Source organism: Mastomys coucha, unplaced genomic scaffold (assembly GCF_008632895.1).
Source record: "Mastomys coucha isolate ucsf_1 unplaced genomic scaffold, UCSF_Mcou_1 pScaffold22, whole genome shotgun sequence".
NCBI lineage: Eukaryota > Metazoa > Chordata > Mammalia > Rodentia > Muridae > Mastomys > Mastomys coucha.
The window spans coordinates 186,211,822-186,229,384 of NW_022196905.1; the positions used below are offsets into that span (position 1 = coordinate 186,211,822).

At 40.4% G+C, this 17,563-nt stretch overlaps 1 protein-coding gene across 38 annotated transcripts in view; it reads left to right on the plus strand.

Annotated features, from left to right (window-relative positions):
- Sorbs2 (sorbin and SH3 domain containing 2) overlaps positions 1–17,563 on the plus strand; it is a 328,789-nt gene that overhangs the window by 301,758 nt on the left and 9,468 nt on the right. For 22 of the 38 annotated variants that reach the window (XM_031339657.1, XM_031339658.1, XM_031339672.1 and 19 more), the window contains 6 exons: positions 920–1,034; positions 1,121–1,249; positions 2,909–3,109; positions 6,632–7,414; positions 8,839–9,033; positions 12,142–13,398. In XM_031339657.1, coding sequence (XP_031195517.1) covers positions 920–1,034; positions 1,121–1,249; positions 2,909–3,109; positions 6,632–7,414; positions 8,839–9,033; positions 12,142–12,303 — 1,585 coding nt within the window. In that variant the 3' untranslated portion in view covers positions 12,304–13,398. Of the gene's footprint in view, positions 1–919; positions 1,035–1,120; positions 1,250–2,908; positions 3,110–6,631; positions 7,415–8,838; positions 9,034–12,141; positions 13,399–17,563 lie in introns of those variants that run through there. The other 16 variants (XM_031339677.1, XM_031339678.1, XM_031339676.1 and 13 more) reach the window with 1 other exon arrangement.

Below are 17,563 nucleotides of genomic sequence, written 5' to 3' on the forward strand. Positions count from 1 at the left end.
GAGTTTTGCTGGGTATAGTAGCCTGGGCTGGCATTTGTGTTCTTGTAGGGTCTATATGACATCTGCCCGGGATCTTCTAGCTTTCATAATAGTCTCTGGTGAGAAGTCTGGTGTAATTCTGATAGGCCTGCCTTTGAATATTACTTGATCTTTTTCCCTTATTGCTTTTAAAATTCTTTCTTTGTTTAGTGTATTTGATGTTTTTATTATTATGTGACGGGAAGAATTTCTTTTCTGGTCCAGTCTGTTTGGAGTTCTGTAGGCTTCTTGTATGTTCATGGGCATCTCATTGTTTAGGTTAGGGAAGTTTTCTGCTATTATTTTGTTGAAGATATTTACTGAATAGCCAGCATTTTAAAATGCAATAAAAATACAGAAAAATTATCAAAATGGGACTCTAGCTCTGGCATGAGGGACAGTTTTGAAAACTGGAGAATAAGGCAACTTTCCCTTTACCGAATATATCCAGATTTTAAATGAATATAGAATTTTACTCTATTCAGTAGAAAGTATCTATATTCATATTAGAAGAAAAATTACTTGCCTATAATTCCCATGTATATTTTAAAATTTTAAGTTGGTGATGTTTAGAAATGCCCTTGGTACAAGCCAAATTATTAGGTAATGCACATTACATATGACTATATACTAGCAAGGTGACAATAATCTATCCCCCTTTTCAAATTGCAGGATATGATTTTCATAGGATGTGAACTACATACTTGCTCTTCAAAACCATTTCCAAGATTACATTAAGCGACTGTCGAAATTCATAAGGAAAATCCTCATGTAGCTGAGCTTAGCAGACGTGTACATGTGGAGGGGGGGGTGTTTCTCAGATAAATAAAGAATATGGATCATAGTACTAATTGCTATTCACTCAGAAAGAGTCCACTAATCTTGATCGTATCTCCTGCAGGGAGCTGTCATTCAAGAAAGGAGACACTGTCTACATCCTCAGGAAAATTGACCAAAACTGGTATGAGGGGGAGCACCATGGCAGAGTGGGCATTTTCCCAATCTCATACGTAGAGGTAAGCCCTTTCTCCTCACCTCCTGAAGGATGCCGTCCCAAAGGTTGTCACAAGTGTACGAAACCAACAGTTGTTTTCCTTTACAGAAACTAACGCCCCCAGAAAAAGCGCAGCCTGCGAGACCACCGCCCCCAGTCCAGCCTGGAGAGATTGGAGAAGCCATAGCCAAGTACAACTTCAATGCAGACACAAATGTGGAACTCTCCCTACGAAAGGTAACCTGGCTGTGCTCTCTGCAGGGGTTTTTTCAGTGACTGTGCAATTCTGAAGCCAAGATAAAAGGTTACCTTCTTTTCTAGGACATTCTAGGTCTTCCTTAGTTTCTAGAAAAGACTCAAGACTGTCCAGGGTCACTGTTAACTCTGTTCCCTGTGACCCTTCCCTGTGAAACTGAGTTCTGAGAGTCTATCTGTGGCTTAGCCTAAGAATCATGACCCTCAGTCCCCTCCAATGGGTGTCTCTACTGGATACTAGGAAGCACATCTGTGGATCCCTGAGAGGGGAGTGCATTTTAATTATAAGAATATGCTGTGCCTGTGGATAGTTGGTAAAGTGGAGGTGGCTCAGGGCTGCAGGAGGCAGCCCAGTTTTCTCCTTCCATCCCTAGTTCTGCATCATCAGCAATCCTCTCTCACTTTCCTTTTGCACCGCTTCACCCAGAAAACCACACAGCGCTGCTCACAGTGTACCATCTTCTGTGCCATTCTTTAAGATCAGTCATTGTGTGAGATACCCCAGGAAAGCCTATCGACTGCCTCTTCTGGGCACATGAGAAAATCGGTGCAATTTGGGGAACTTCCCTTTTCTTCGTTACTTTCTGCTCGGTGGTGAGGAGGCACACTTAACAAACCAGGCAGGACTTCTGAGTTAAAGAGAACCTTCAATGCACTGGCACTGAAAAGGGCTCCCTACTGTGCTGAAGCTGATCAGTAGACATCGCCACCATGACTACCAGACCCTGTTCCCCACAGTTCTCTAGCACCTTCTAGCTGCACCTGCTGGGTTTTCCCTTCTACCAGACCCTGTTCCCCACAGTTCTATAGCACCTTCTAGCTGCACCTGCTGGGTTTTCCCTTTAACAGCAAACAGCTTGCCGATTTGGTTCTGGCCCACGTATGGTTTTGAGTAAGGAGTTAAACAATATTATCTAACATTGGTCTGCTTGTGGAAGGAAGCGCAGTAGTGATCATAGAAATGTCTACTATTGCAAAAGCTGAAGATTGTGCTCAAACGCTTTGTGGGCAGAGTGGCATAGCCACTTGACACTTAGGAGGCATGCAGGTCCCTGATCGGACCCATGGGAACATTAGCCCTCTCCACAGCTGTGGATATTCTCGGGTACCGTCTCTGCCTCATCCTTTTCAGTCACTCTGTCACCTCTCAGGACATGCAAATTACAGAAGGAAAACAGCATATACCATCCAACATTGTGCCTTCCAGAAGATGGCTTCTGGGACCCATTTTAAACACTGTTTCTTCCTCCTGCATGTCCTCACAATGATCCTAGGAGAGACTAGATGAGGCTCCTGTCATTGATATAGCACCTTTCATACCATTTGCCTTTTGAAATAACTTCCACAAATCATTTTACCTTGAACCTGCATGAAACATACATAAGCCCATTCCCATCCACCGAGCATCCTTAGGACTCTAACGTCATGAATGAAAGGTTAGCTTATATCTATGCTGACCACGAACGCTTTTCTAATAAACACTGGGAACTTGCTCACTTTCTTCCGATCAAGCAAAAGCTAGAGAGAGGTATAAAACTTTTCCAAATAGAAAACTACTGTTTTACCAGAAAACAATGACAGTTACATTTTTTTATATCATGTGTCTCTATTTATAATGCATCTCCCCAACGTTCATTCCAGGGCGACAGGATTATTCTGCTTAAAAGAGTTGATCAGAACTGGTACGAAGGTAAAGTCCCCGGAACCAACAGACAAGGCATCTTCCCTGTTTCCTACGTAGAAGTTGTCAAGAGGAACACGAAAGGTGCTGAGGATTACCCCGACCCTCCTCTACCCCACAGCTACTCCAGTGATAGGATCTACAGCCTTAGCTCCAATAAGGTAAGAAGCCATTCCATCGTGCAACCTCTGTACTTGGGATCTCAGAATGTGAGGATCAGTAGGCAATTTGGGGATATCAGACAATCCTATCTACTGAAAAGAAAGAAATGCCTAGCTTCATATACATGAGTTTCAGGTTAAAAATATGTTAATTTTCCTCAAGTAGATGCTGGCAGAAAAACTTAATGTTCATTTTTGCTAATTCCGTTTTCAAGTTGAAGTCTACAAAGAGAGAGAAAATGTTAGTATCATCAACCTTTCTTGATACATCTCAGTATTTCTGTGTATATAAATTGCACACATACAGATATATTATATATATATAGCATATCTAATCATTATATAATTACTAGGTATATAATATTCTATGAATGTCTTCAGGTATTTTTTTCATAGACAGCCTAAGGTATTATATTATTTAATTTAGGGCCTATAATTCCATTATTGGTTTAAATATGATTATTAGAAATGCCCAGTTTTTTTATTATTTGGGGGCCATAAATCCCACTGTTTCACCTAAGATCTGTTAGATCAAGGCTATCCTCCCACTTTCCTTATCCCCAGATTTTCCCCCTCACTTTTATTTTGAATTCGAAGATATCTTATGGACGAATCTAGGAGTTTCTTTCTCCTTTACAATTATTTTAAAAAATAAAAAGGTAGAGCACCAGTGAAATTATTCCAAAATATTGTCAAATGCCTCCCAACAATGAAAGTGATGTATTCGGCAGTAGAGTATGTTAACTGAGATCAGGGAAAGGATGTGGACAACAGACCATTAACACTGTGAAAATGTGAAGTCAAGGTTCTTTTCAGACAGTATCCCCAGGAGTCTAAGCCACCCTCCCTAAGTAAATAACCTATGAATCTATCTCAATTGAGATATTTTCCTTTAAAAAGTCTAAGATTTGGCATTTTATGAATTCTAATCCTCTTCCAAAACTAGGTTTTAGCCGTGGATAATTACCATAAATTCTCTTTCCCTGGGTAACTGAGCAGTTTGCATCAGTTTAGTTATGAAGTTTCTAGAATTTAACATTTAGAAGTCGATATTCTTCCTTCAGTAGTTTCTGTTGATAATAGAAAAAGAACCTTTATTCATCTATATAAATTTTACCTACTATCCATTTATCTTATGAGAACTCTCAGATGACCCTCAAGTCACTGAACCTTTAAATAAACAGATTCAGGAGAGAAAAGCATGTATCTATAAATGCTTACTTGGCATTGGAGAACTTCTCCCATATGTTCTAATTAACGATGGCAAGCTAATACTTTAAATCAGTATTTTTGTCTTTTTCCTGAGTGCATTTTAAATGACATCTGTGGCTTGTGTTATAATACTGCATTTTACAAAGAAAAATGTATAAATACCAAATTTTAATAGAGGAATGTACGAAGTTCACTAGCAACCAATTGTCTTGTTCTTACTGATGAAAAAAAAAAAAACAACTTTATGTCAATAATTTGAAAGAAACTCTAGTTTCATTTCAACTGGCTATCTAGCCTATGATGCCACTGGCTTAATGGAGGAAATTCCTGTAGTGTTACACTGGTCAATTTCAGAAAAAAAAATATGTATTTTTAAATACTGAAAGATACAAAAGCAGAAAAAAGATAGACCTTTTTTCTAATTAGTATTTACAAATAGAGAAAGGAATGCATTAATAACTTTTGAATCATTCTTTGGTGAATTCAAATCACATAGCTTGATGTATTTCTATTTTAAGAAAGGCTCAAATATAAGTTGGTATTATTTCCTATTTTGGTACAACAGAATCCAATTCTAATTCTTTTTTAAAATATGAAATAACTTTAACTTTGTACTATAAGTATGTTTTGTTATATAGGTACTCCTTAATCAAAATTAGCATTTAATATTAGTATTATCAAGTCTGTTTTAGTTTTTGCTCTTTTGGCCCTTTAACAAGAATAGAGGTGACATAGGGACAGTAAGAGTGAAGTCAGCAGTAGCAGATAGCAGTAGATACTACAGTTGTAATGACCATGATGAAATTTAGAGATTTCTCATGCACATAATAGTTGTGTCCACATGAGAGAGAAAAATTCAAGTATTCCTCTTGAGTTACTATCAATTTCACTCATTTAATTAATCACTGAGATCAACCATAACATTTCTGTGTTTGCAAACAGAAGTGTAAAATAGAACTTTAGCCAGTAAGAGAACTAGTAGACTATTAGATGAGAATTCATCTGAGGACCAATGAGGGTGTCCATCCACCACAAAACATGTGTGCAGTGTGATGTTTTATCAGTGGCTCAGCAGACTTGGATCACACGGTTGTGTAATACTTGATGGCATTCGTGGCACCCCGTGATGAGATTCCATCATATTTCCTTTAAAATGTAAATAAGTTCCACTGGTGCCCCATCTTACAGTGGGACACTTTAAGTCAATTATTCAGTGGGAGATACTGTGCACTTGGACATAGTGAAGCCCAAGGCTTCCCTTGGCTGCGTGTGTGAAGTATAATCCTAAACAGTCAACCCGAATGTGCATCCCCAGCAGCCTTTTCTGGAAGACTTTTCCTCACAAACCCAAGTCAAGTATCTAGAAAGCAGTAACTTAAAGGTCACCTTGGCAGCCTCTTTCATGCCCCCTGTATGCAGATCATGTAACATCACTTCTCCCCGCACAGTGAGGGAAGAGCAGTATATACTACAAGTTACTAGACAGGCTCTTTAGAAGTATTTCTTTTGAATTTATACTTGTTTTATTTTAAACATTCAAACTATATCAATAACATTAAAATATGAACCATGATATTTTGACTTCCCATGATCCAGCTTCATAAATTATATTCCTTGGGCTTACCTAAACTATCTCACTCAGCAGATGGCCCTGCGTGAGCATCTCCTGTCCGCTTCGGTGTGAACATTTACTTTGGAGGTGTTGGAAACTTTGAAGCACTGATAACACAAGATTGGTTTCTTTCAGATCACAGGCCTCTATGATTAAGAAATATATTTTAGCATTTATTCCCTTAAACATGTTCATTTATACTAAGTCTAAAATGCTTTATGCCTCATACATGGGACAACTATGAAAACTCAAGAGTAGGTACCTCTGTGGGGAGGGAAAACGGTCAACCAATTCAGAGAATAAAACAAGACTTAGTTATTAGATATCCCCAGATACACTTGAAATATAGACAAGAGTCCACGTAGTCTCAGAGAAGTGGATTAATAGCAAGCCTTTTAGGATTTCATTGCCTGCCCTCACAATATCTATGAAGCTCTCTCTGTCTTCCCATTAGATGCTGGTATCTTCCAGAAGTAAGAGTGTTTAGTTTCTTGCTTAAGGTTGACAGTTAGCCTAAATAATTTTATGCATTTAAGTTTTGAATAACTTCTCCCCATCTAGAACTCTTTCAATTGTCTTCCATCTATGTCTGTGCTACAGCCTAAAATTATATTCATCACCGCACCTCTGTCACTGCATTTTCATGTGTTATTATTTTCTTTGTTTGTTTTACTTCATAACTCCTGATCATTTATAAGTTGGCTTCCAGTGAACAAACATGTCTTCCCATGTTCAATGCTATGCCTGACCCAGAGAAAAGAGCCATCCAGGGAACTGCCCAAGGGTGCCTATCCCTGACAGACTGGTGTCCACCAGCAAACCCATTGGCTCCAACGCCGTCATCTCTCCTCGACAACTTCTTGATTGAATTAGAGAAGTTTAGTGCTTTAACCTTACCATCTGACCAGGCCAAACCGAACATCCTAAACCAGGTCATCCTTGAAATTAAGGAGGAGCCCTCTCCTCTCCCCCTCTCACTGCCTCCAGCCTCTGTACCAGTCGAATCACCTCGCTGTCTATCACCTTCCTCCCACTCAAGTACTGCTTCAGCTGGGGCCCAGACTGCCAACACGGTGTCTCTTCAGGATCACACAAAGGATACTCAAAGCAAACTTGTAGATCTGAATAAAAAGAGAAGAGGTTTTTCAGACCCTACCAAGATCCTTGAAGCCCTAGGTGATAAATTTGTGGCCTCTGCATGCACCAACATGGGTGCCTTGCCTGTAACTCTTCCTGTCATTGGAGAGGAAGATGAAGACAGCCATGAGGGGCTTGCATACCAAAGATGGCTGCCAGGATCTCAAGAACGAGATGTCATGTGGTATGAACCCAGCAATACAGAGATGACACCACAACTGCACATCAGAGAGGAAGAAGAAGAGGAGGATGAGAACCCAGACTGCTTAACATATTCACTAGGCATTTCCACACATCCTAGGAGCCCCAAGGAGGACATCAATGCAGCCAAAACCAGTAATGAGGTATCTAATTTAGCCTAGTAACTGGGAACTAATCAGTTATACAGAAGAGTTAATAATATTACTAAATACCTACTGCTGACACTGCCATAGTAGGCATCTTTATGAGGAGTAGAAGTATTGGAAATTCTGGGGAGGAAGGATATGCAAGCACAACATAGTTTATTAAAATTAGGGGAATTCCCCACTCTCCCATTATCCCTTTGTCTCTATAAATCCAATTTTTATATACTTGTTTATTGCCTTTCTAATATTAATAATGACAGTTAATCATTAACTCATAGTCACAGACACTGTTCTCAGAACCCAACATCTTTAATTTTCAAAACCCAGAGAGCCTAGGAAACATGGTTGTCCTCGCTTTAGAGATGAGGAAGCTGACAGGTGAACAGTCTAACAGAGCCCCTTGACATGAAGGCAGTCTGCAGGACAAAACAACAAAGTAAATAAAGTAAAATGTCAAAAACTAAATAGCTCCCCCATGCCCATTTGGCTCTTCTGGGAGAGTTGTTCTCTTGAGGTTACAGCTGCTTGTAGTCTGCGTCCTGCGTCTTTGTTCTACAAAGGACCTTGGCCAGTAGTTTCCATCAATATAGCAAGGGAATGACCTGAACCATAAGTTTATGAGCTTCTTTCTTTAAAAATAAACTAGTTCATCTCTCAAATACAAATTATCTAAATTCAAGAGCAAGTATGATTATCTATAAATTATGAAATTATTAAATCAAAAAATAGAGTTTGTAGCACACTAAGTCATGGTGATATTACACAGGTCATTTCCTTCCATGATTCCTCTATCTCTAAATAACTAGCCATGACTGTAGAAAAGAAAACCACAGTTTAGTGACACAGAAAATTCACTGTAATAAGCCAAGCATACAACTAAGTATGTTAGTTAAACATCAGATTTTCCCTTCAATATTACCATCTTAAAGGTGTGATTAGACATTAGAACAGGTTTTGTTTATAGGATGTGCTATCTGCCTGTTTCAGACAGGATCTCAGGCATAGATAGCATCTATCCTTCTAAGGTTAGCAAGAGCATCTCTGCTCCAACAAGTTCCAACTCCCCTAGCTATGTGACTATTTACCATATGTTAGCCTACCTTACAAGCAAGTTAGGTGTCATTGCAGAGTTTTAGGTACTTTACTGCCTTCATGTTGAGGGGGAAAAAATTGCCCTCACAGACAGACTAGTAGAACACAGACAGTAACAACCACCTACATCCCCCAAATCATTCCCATTGAGATTTTGAAATTAAAACTTAAAGGGCTAAGTCAGTGCTTTTAAAGTTAAGATACATAAATATCACCTTTCCCCAGACATTTTATAACTTTAAAGTTATTAGATGTGGAAGGTACTCTTAAGACCATGTCCCTTCGTCTGGACACAAGCATGATCACATCTTCTTTCCTCAACATTTAAGCCACCTTCATTTGCTTCGGGAGATGGAACGGCCACGCCTTTCCCCAGCTGTCTGTTCCCTTCCCCTCCACTTCCTTCTCCTCTGGCCAATGTCTCTGACCTGGCCTGTGAGCTTTTCCAGCCCACCCAGCCCTCCTCACCTCCTCTCCTCCCCAAATACCCTTATCAACAGGAGATGCGCTCACCAAAATCAAAGGTAATTGCATCTTGAGTGTGGTTCAACTTACTGCATGTCTCTCCATGATGTTCAGTAGGTGTGTGCATTTGGATTCATGCCGCCTTACAAGATCTAAAAAGTTATGTAAATCGTGACCGCTAACTGTTAACATCATCAGCATGGCCTGCACCCCACAATTTAAGAGTCAAATCTGCATAGCAACCGAACCCATATTGAGAAGGGAAGCAAACTAAAACGTACCTCATAACCCAAGGTAACCATTAGATTGTGGTTTAAGCTTTGAGTCAAGTTGGGAGAGATCACCTCCAAAGGCGTATGTTTAGTGCCTGCCAGCTTGAGTCATTCCTCAGTAGACATGATACCTTCCATCATTTCACGCACCAGCAGGTTCACAGTGCCTAAGATCAGAGTGGTCCTCAGATTTACTCGTCTAGAGCCCCACTCTTTCATAGGCTACGCCACAGATGATGTTTGCTGTTGAGTGCGCAGCACCCATCTCTGATACTCAAGTCCAGCAGCCTAGCTGGCACTTTACTCTTTCCCTAGGATTACTACTTTTTTGTACATTAATGATTAGTCTTGGAAAGCAATATTGACAATTCAAGAAGAAATCAGAAAGCACTATTAACAATCCAACATGAACTCTCTCTATTACAGAAAATTTTTGATTCTAGAGTGAGCCTGATCCCCAAACCCTTTTCTTCAAACGTCAAATAAAATTTCATCCCCAAATTTCATCTTTTGAAAGCAAAACAGGGGCCTCTCTGTAGATCAGGAAGGAGTTAAGGCTCTAACACAACCAACGTTTTAGTGGTGAGCACCCATCCATAAATCCCCATCACCATCAGACAACATTTAATGCTGCTCTAAGTATGAAAAGAGATCTTGGGAAGAAAGAAAAACCTACTCTAAGGACCAGTTTTTCTCCACTCTTTGAGTCTTCATCTTAGTTAGCAAAAGATAATTTAGAACTTTTAAGAACTACAGTACTTACATCATGTCTAATCAAGGCTAAGAAGTGCATTTTAGCATGTTTTCTGTGGTTTGATTTCCAAAGCAAACCTATTTACTCCTTGCTTCCTATAGCATTCATCAGCTTTGAGGCTTAATCAGTACATGAGAAAGTACCTCTAGATCAACAGTTCTCAACCATCCTAATGCTGTGACCCTTTAATACAGTTCTTCATGTTATGTGACCTCCAATCACAAAATTATTTTCCTTGCTACTTCATAACCATAATTTTGCTACTGTTATGAATCATAATATAACTATCTTTTGGAGATAAAGCGTTGCCAAGGGAGTCACTACACACAGGCTGTGAACCACTGTCCTAGACTCTTACTTCTCTGACTTAGTTGAATTCATCATTATAGTAATAAGGGAAAAACTAAAATGTGAAATATTTTATATCTATCACAAAAGCCAAGAGCATTTCATGTACTCTTTTGGGATCAATGTGTCAAAAATAATAAGGAAGAGAAGAGTGAAGTTTCACAATAACTATATTTGAAAACACTGTTTTAAAAAGTGTATGAAATAACTAACTTTAGGAAAACAAATTTTTGTCTCTTGTATTTTACCTCACGATTGAGAACAAATGTTAAACATGAATTCCCTATTGAGTCTTCTAAACCACATAAGTCTATTTTATACTCATAAAAAGAATAAGAAACCCATAAGAAGAAGACTGAACATGTTTTTGTTTGTAAATAAAAAACAAAATGACTCAATCCCAGATCTCATGTTCATTAGAAGGAAAGAAAGCATTGACACAAAAGAAAAATAATGTTTTAATAGTCATAGAAGAGTATACTTAGGTATACTGTTCATTATAGCAACATTTTTGCTAACCCATATCAATGATTCTTTAACTCACATGAATGAGGGAGAGGAAAAGAGAGGGAGGAAGGAGAGGAAGGGGAGAGATTGAGATAGAGAGATTGAGAGAGAGAACATCCCATGCTAGGATGGTAGTTCCTCACACATCAGACCTGGACTGTCTCAAATCTTGCTGTTTCCTCTTTCAGAAAATGTCACATGAGCACACACAGTGAAGGAAAGTAAGGAACAGTAGTCTACCCTCAGTGACCATGTGCTTGAGTGGAGACAAAGCCAGGACTGGATAATGGAGAGCATCCAATATCCTCTTCCATAAGCGAGCATCCAGTAGCCTCTTCCATAAGCAAGCATCCAATAGCCTCTTCCATAAGCGAGCATCCAGTAGCCTCTTCCATAGTGAACATCCAATATCCTCTTCTAAGTGAATGTCCAATATCCTCTTCTATAAGTGAACATCCAATATCCCCTTCCATAAGCCTTAGATATACATGCCAAGTATGTGTCATCCCAAGAGACTAGAGACCATAACCTGTCATGATCATGAAATTTAACCTAATCTAAAGCTGCAATCTTTAACTTAAAGTAAGTCTTACTGATGTTCTCTAATTCTGCATTGCTAACTGGCTGACACAGAATGAAAAACCAAAGCAAACTCATGTCAAGATTTGCTTGTTCACTACACTTGTGAAGATCTTTCTTTGAAAAAAATGCCAAATGAAGCTGTGGTCAGATAACATTTGATATTTGATGATATCTTTCTACCTCTCATTCTACCCACTGCTCCCTACAAAAATTTCATTTTCTTCTTAGGAGCATTGTTAGAACATTTATCTCTAAAACTACTAATGCTTTTTATAAAGCTTGGTAGGCATTAAGCCAACTTTTCTCTTGCCTCACCTTTTTTTCTACTGCCTACCATTTGGTTAAATGCAGAGACAACAGGCAGGTTAGAGATTGCTTTGGATGCAGTTGTTAAGCCTTCTCCTAGCAAAGAAGGAATACTCTTAGCCCCACAAATTACATTCAAACACTTTCTCCTGCCAGCTTCGCTTTCCACCCTTTTTCTTCACTGCGAGTCCTCCTACCGCAGGAGCAGCTAATCCCGGAAGGGTGAAAACTGTACAGAGCAGACAGAGAAGCTGCAAGCCGACTGTTCACCCTCCCTGTTCAGCTAATACTTAAGCATGGCATGCTGTGTGTGCGTGGAAAACCAGAAACTAAGAAGGTTCCTCCCGAAGGCCATGGAATGAAGACGAGAACTAACCCACTTCTTATGGCTTTTCTAGGCTGACTTAAAAGGCAAGACATCTGTCCTGGGTAAGCCGCCTCGGAGCCCAGTGATGTCTAAGAGGTCCTGCGGCTCACCCGTCAGCGGTTCCCACAGGGTAGGGTCGGACATCCCCTACCTGCGGCAGTTATCCTGGCCACCCTGGTTCTTCCTTAGGTGACTTTGCTGTGATCGGGCAGTAAAGTGAGGCTGAGGAGTCCCTTGAAATGAAATGACCGGTGCTTGAAGAGCTAGGAAGTCACATCTGAATGGGTCTTGTGCTGCCCTGTTGTATGTGTAAAGTTTCTCAAATCTAAAAGGGCACCTCGAATACTTCACCACACAAATAGCACAGTGTGCATTGTTTTTTACATCTGTCTTCCTTCCATATTCAATTGCTGGTTCCTGTGGTCAGATAACATTTGATATTTGATGATATTTTTCTACCTCTCACTCTACCCACTGTTCCCTACAAAAATTTCATTTTCTTCTTAGGAGCATTGTTAGAACATTTATCTCGAAAACTACTAATGCTTTGCACTATTTTGAATGCAGAGAACTAAATTGTGGCCAGTCATATACCGAGCTTGCCTGCTTCTGGTGATGTTAATTCTACTGCCTTTTGGTTCCTATGGGTCTATTTTAAACTGTGAGCCATTTCAAAATATCCCACTGCTCGGGAGATACATGCCACGTTCTCTCCACGTTGCTCCCTCTGATACTGCTCCTTGGGCATCTATGTGTTCCCAGTTCCCTCGTATCTTTGAGGTCAGTGGCTTCTCCTTTAACTCTGCAGTTCTGTAACATCTGCAGAACTTGGACGGATTCTAAATGGCACCCTGAGTTCTGGGGAATGAAGCCAAGGAATGTGGGGGTCTGCATCTGTGCAGACCCCAGGGTTCCTTTCACCATATCTAAGTTAATGAGCCCTGATTTAGCTTTGGCTGGCCTGCCACACAGCTCTGCATTTCAAGGTCTTGGGGCTTAATTTTTCGTGTACTCTTTCTATGTCATAAATATAAGCAGTGTTTCATACACAAGGCATTTTGTGCCTCTTGGTTTGCATAGTCAGCTTTACTGCCATTGCTGAAGCAGACTCGCATAGCCATAGGGGAGACGGGGATGTCAGTGTGTAGCCATGAAGTCTCTACTGAACAGCCTTCCAGAGCTAACACAAATGCCTGCAGGAGGGCAGAAGAGAGAGAACAGACAGAGACAGACAGGCAGGCAGGCAGGCAGGCAGACAGATAGAGACAGACAGAGACAGACAGACAGACAGGCAGGCAGGCAGGCAGGCAGGCAGACAGACAGAGACAGACAGAAAGACAGACAGACAGACAGACAGACAGAGACAGACAGACAGATAGGCAGACAGACAGACAGACAGACAGAGACAGACAGACAGACAGATAGGCAGACAGACAGACAGACAGACAGACAGAGACACAGGCAGGCAGACAGACAGAGATAGGCAGACAGACAGACAGACAGACAGACAGAGACAGGCAGACAGACAGATAGGCAGGCAGACAGAGATAGACAGGCAGGCAGACAGAGACAGACAGACAGAGACAGACAGGCAGGCAGGCAGAGACAAATAGACAGACAGACAGAGACAGACAGGCAGGCAGGCAGGCAGGCAGACAGACAGAGACAGACAGACAGGCAGGCAGGCAGACAGAGACAGACAGGCAGGCAGACAGACAGACAGTAAGTTAATTTTATAAAACTTAATGGAACTCATCCATAACTCCCCATGGGTTAGTAAGATGGCATGCTTTGAGTCACCCTGAGGATTTTTTCCTTGCCCATATTTCCATTTTATAAGTTTATATATTTCTTAAACGTTTGAGGACCAGAAGATTCTCATTTCTTTTGATTTGTGTTTCACATTCCTAATCTAAGAGGGGAAAAGAGGCTGAGAAGTGGTATTGTTAGTGAGCAGAGTCCCAGCCTGTGGTTTCTGGCTGATAAGCACTATAGTTAGCATTTGCTGAGAAGGGATGACCTGGGAGCCCAGGAGCTGAGAAGGGATGACCTGGGAGTCCAGGAGCTGAGAAGGGATGACTTGGGAGTCCAGGAGCTGAGAAGGGATGACTGTGGGAGTCCAGGAGCTGAGAAGGGATGACTTGGGAGTCCAGGAGCTGAGAAGGGATGACCTGGGAGTCCAGGAGCTGAGAAGGGATGACTTGGGAGTCCAGGAGCTGAGAAGGGATGACCTGGGAGCCCAGGAGCTGAGAAGGGATGACCTGGGAGCCCAGGAGCTGAGAAAGGATGACTTTGGGAGTCCAGGAGCTGAGAAGGGATGACTTGGGAGCCCAGGAGCTGAGAAGGTATGACTTGGGAGTCCAGGAACTGAGAAGGGATGACTTGGGAGCCCAGGAGCTGAGAAGGGATGACTTGGGAGCCCATGAGCTGAGAAGGGATGACTTGGGAGCCCATGAGCTGAGAAGGGATGACTTGGGAGCCCACGAGCTACTTGCAATGCTTACAAAGACTTTTTCCACATGGTTTTTAAAGTAGCAGCACATGCTTTTTAAAGAATCATCTAACCTTTAGCTGATCCTCCTAGGATAGCTTGAGAGAAGTATAAATAAATACTTGACTTTCAAACTTCTAGCTACAATAGTATATGTTGTCTACTGATCTCAGATCCTAGCATAAGCTTTAAAGAAGCTTCATAATTTTATATAATTGATCCTTTATTAATCTTTATAGCTGACCCTAGCTTTGCACAATACCATGTGTCTAAAACCTTCCTCTTTAATATCCATTTCTATAACATTTTTTTAAAAAGGAAAACACAAAGGATATACTGTGTACTTACGAAAATCTCTTAATGAAACCATTGCTTTCTTACCCATGGTTCATCCCCATGGTGACACTGAGAAGTGAAGACAGATGTTAAATATTTAGCACCCTGACATTAGTATGATGCATCATTGGGTTTTCAAATCTTTGCTGAACTCTAAAAACGCACTAAGAGAATACAACCATAGCGCAATTCTTGCTCAAACTATCTTGCATGGTAATGGCAACCTGTTAACTTGAAAACTGCTTTCTTAAGCTCACAGTTTGCATAAGCCTCTCCACATGCTATTGGTGTATATTGTATTATACTTATCCTCAGCAACACTGAAACACTATGCTAGAAATGCCTGAGCAGTTAAAAAAGAAGTCAGCGCAGACCTTAAACAGTACTAGCTAACAAGTCATTGCTTCTTGAGAATTGAGACTTCAGAAAATGAAGAGTGTGGCCAGAAGAACAGATTGTTATCTACTTCAAATTGCCTTGTAGGCTTCAGAATGTCCTTTCAAAATCAATCTAGACAGAAGGAATTTAAATCCTTGTTAACAAACGGGGAAAACAACTTTGACATGTTATTACCACTGCTTACCACTAGGTGGCGATGGGATGCACACAATAGCAAAGATGGTATTTGGAAGCACTTTGCTTGAATAACCCATAGGAAACACAAAAACGCAGATGCTGTTTAACCAAATCAGTCCATCTAGTCCATCATAATATGTCATTCAACGAAGGGCCAATTCAAATCGCCCTTCCATCTCTTTTTTCCATTTAGTAAATGACAAAAAGTCTAATAAATGAGCCAATGTCTTTAGGTTTTGGGTAAAGTTTGAATAACACACACGGTGAAGTTGAACTATTTCCTCTGCAGTTTTCACATGACTAAGATACATAATGATTAACTAATTTTCTGACTACACAGCGTGTAAGATTAAGGAGAAGAATCTGCACATGGCAAAAGAAAACTATGAGGTGAATTATCTCTTCCTTTATGGGCTCCACAGGGGACAAGATGCGTCCTTGTCTTGTCTCCCTGATTTTAGGGTGAGGCATCTAAGCTGCATGTCCAAGGTCGATAGCAGACAGTGCCCCACACAGAAACAAATGCACATCCATAAGTGACTGTCAACACTATGATCCCTCTCCTAGCCAAGGACCTATAAACTATATTAACTCTGATGCTGGAATTATACAACTTGCCTTAGAAACAGACCAGTAGTTATCAGTTCACCTGAGAAAGATTCCTATCCAAGAAACTCTTTGATGTGTCACAAAAGTCACAATTGGATGAGATAATGCAAACTCTCTGTAATAAAAGGTAGTATTGTATTCTAGCCTGGGAATGTTAATTCCATGGGGAAGACCGATGGAAGAAAGAAGAGGGACAAGGTTTGGAGAATGTGAGGCAAGGGAAAGACATACTTTAAAAGGTGATTAAAAGACAGGAAATTGCTAGCTCATACACCCAGGAATTACATGAGTGAGCCCTACATGTAGAAATATGGCCCAGCCTTCCTAACTGTCAAAGAGACAATTTATTTAAATAATTTAGGAGGCTGGAGAATCAAAGGTACTGAGCATGTAAGAGTCTAATGATAATACTCAATAATGGACTATTGACCTGGCCTGCAGGTCACGTTATTTGGGGGAACGAGGAGGGTCACAACCTGTGAATAAAGAATGGGCGAGAGAGACGACAGGACTCAAGGAAGCATTGCTTGTCAAGAGCCGTTTACTTAGTGCAGCCGATCATATTTAAGGCAAAAATCTGGGAGGGGGAGAAGAAGGAGGGAGATGGAAGTTTACAAGATCTTCTGGGGTTGAGCTCCGGTGTGACAGGTGGAGAGGGGGTGGATTTCCGTGAATGTTCTTTTCCCAGGGCCAAGCCGGATACTTGTGATTGTCAGGCAGGATGTTAATCTCCGGGTTCTCAATTAGCTGGGGCAGGATATTTATCTCAGGGCTCTCATGGTTCCCAACAGACTATCACCTTCAAATGTACATTGCTTTACATTCACTAACAGGTTGATTTAGCTGTTAACTTAAAAAGGAATTGGAAAAGAACTGGAAATATAACATGAACATTATGGGTGTCTTACACTCATTCTTTTATATATTACATTAATTAATGATTTCTTAAAGTAAAAGTCTCAAAAATGTCTAGAGTATGTTTTGTTATAATTTTTTTAGACAAGCACCTCTTATGTAGTCCTGGGCCAGCCTTGAACTCACTAATTTCTGTCTGCCTCTACCTCCAGAGTGCTGAGACTAAAAGAATGCACCATCATACACAGCTTAGTCTTCATTATCCTTAAAATTTATACTTTTAATAGTTTATATTTAATAATATCATTTTATAAATTTAAATACTGTTTTGTAATTCCTATCCACTCTTCAGTTTTAAATTTATATATTCTATATATAGATATTGAAAAAAATTACAGGAATACTGTTTTAAAATGCTCCCAATTAATAGACTTAAAGCAGTGAAAATACTTAATTTGCACTAAGTTAATGATGTGGGTTAGGAATGATGGCTGGATATAGAAGGGGGCCTGTTCACAGTCTCATACTGACTGCAACCCTAGGGCTCATCCATGGACCAGAGGTATATATGGACAGTTTCAGGGTA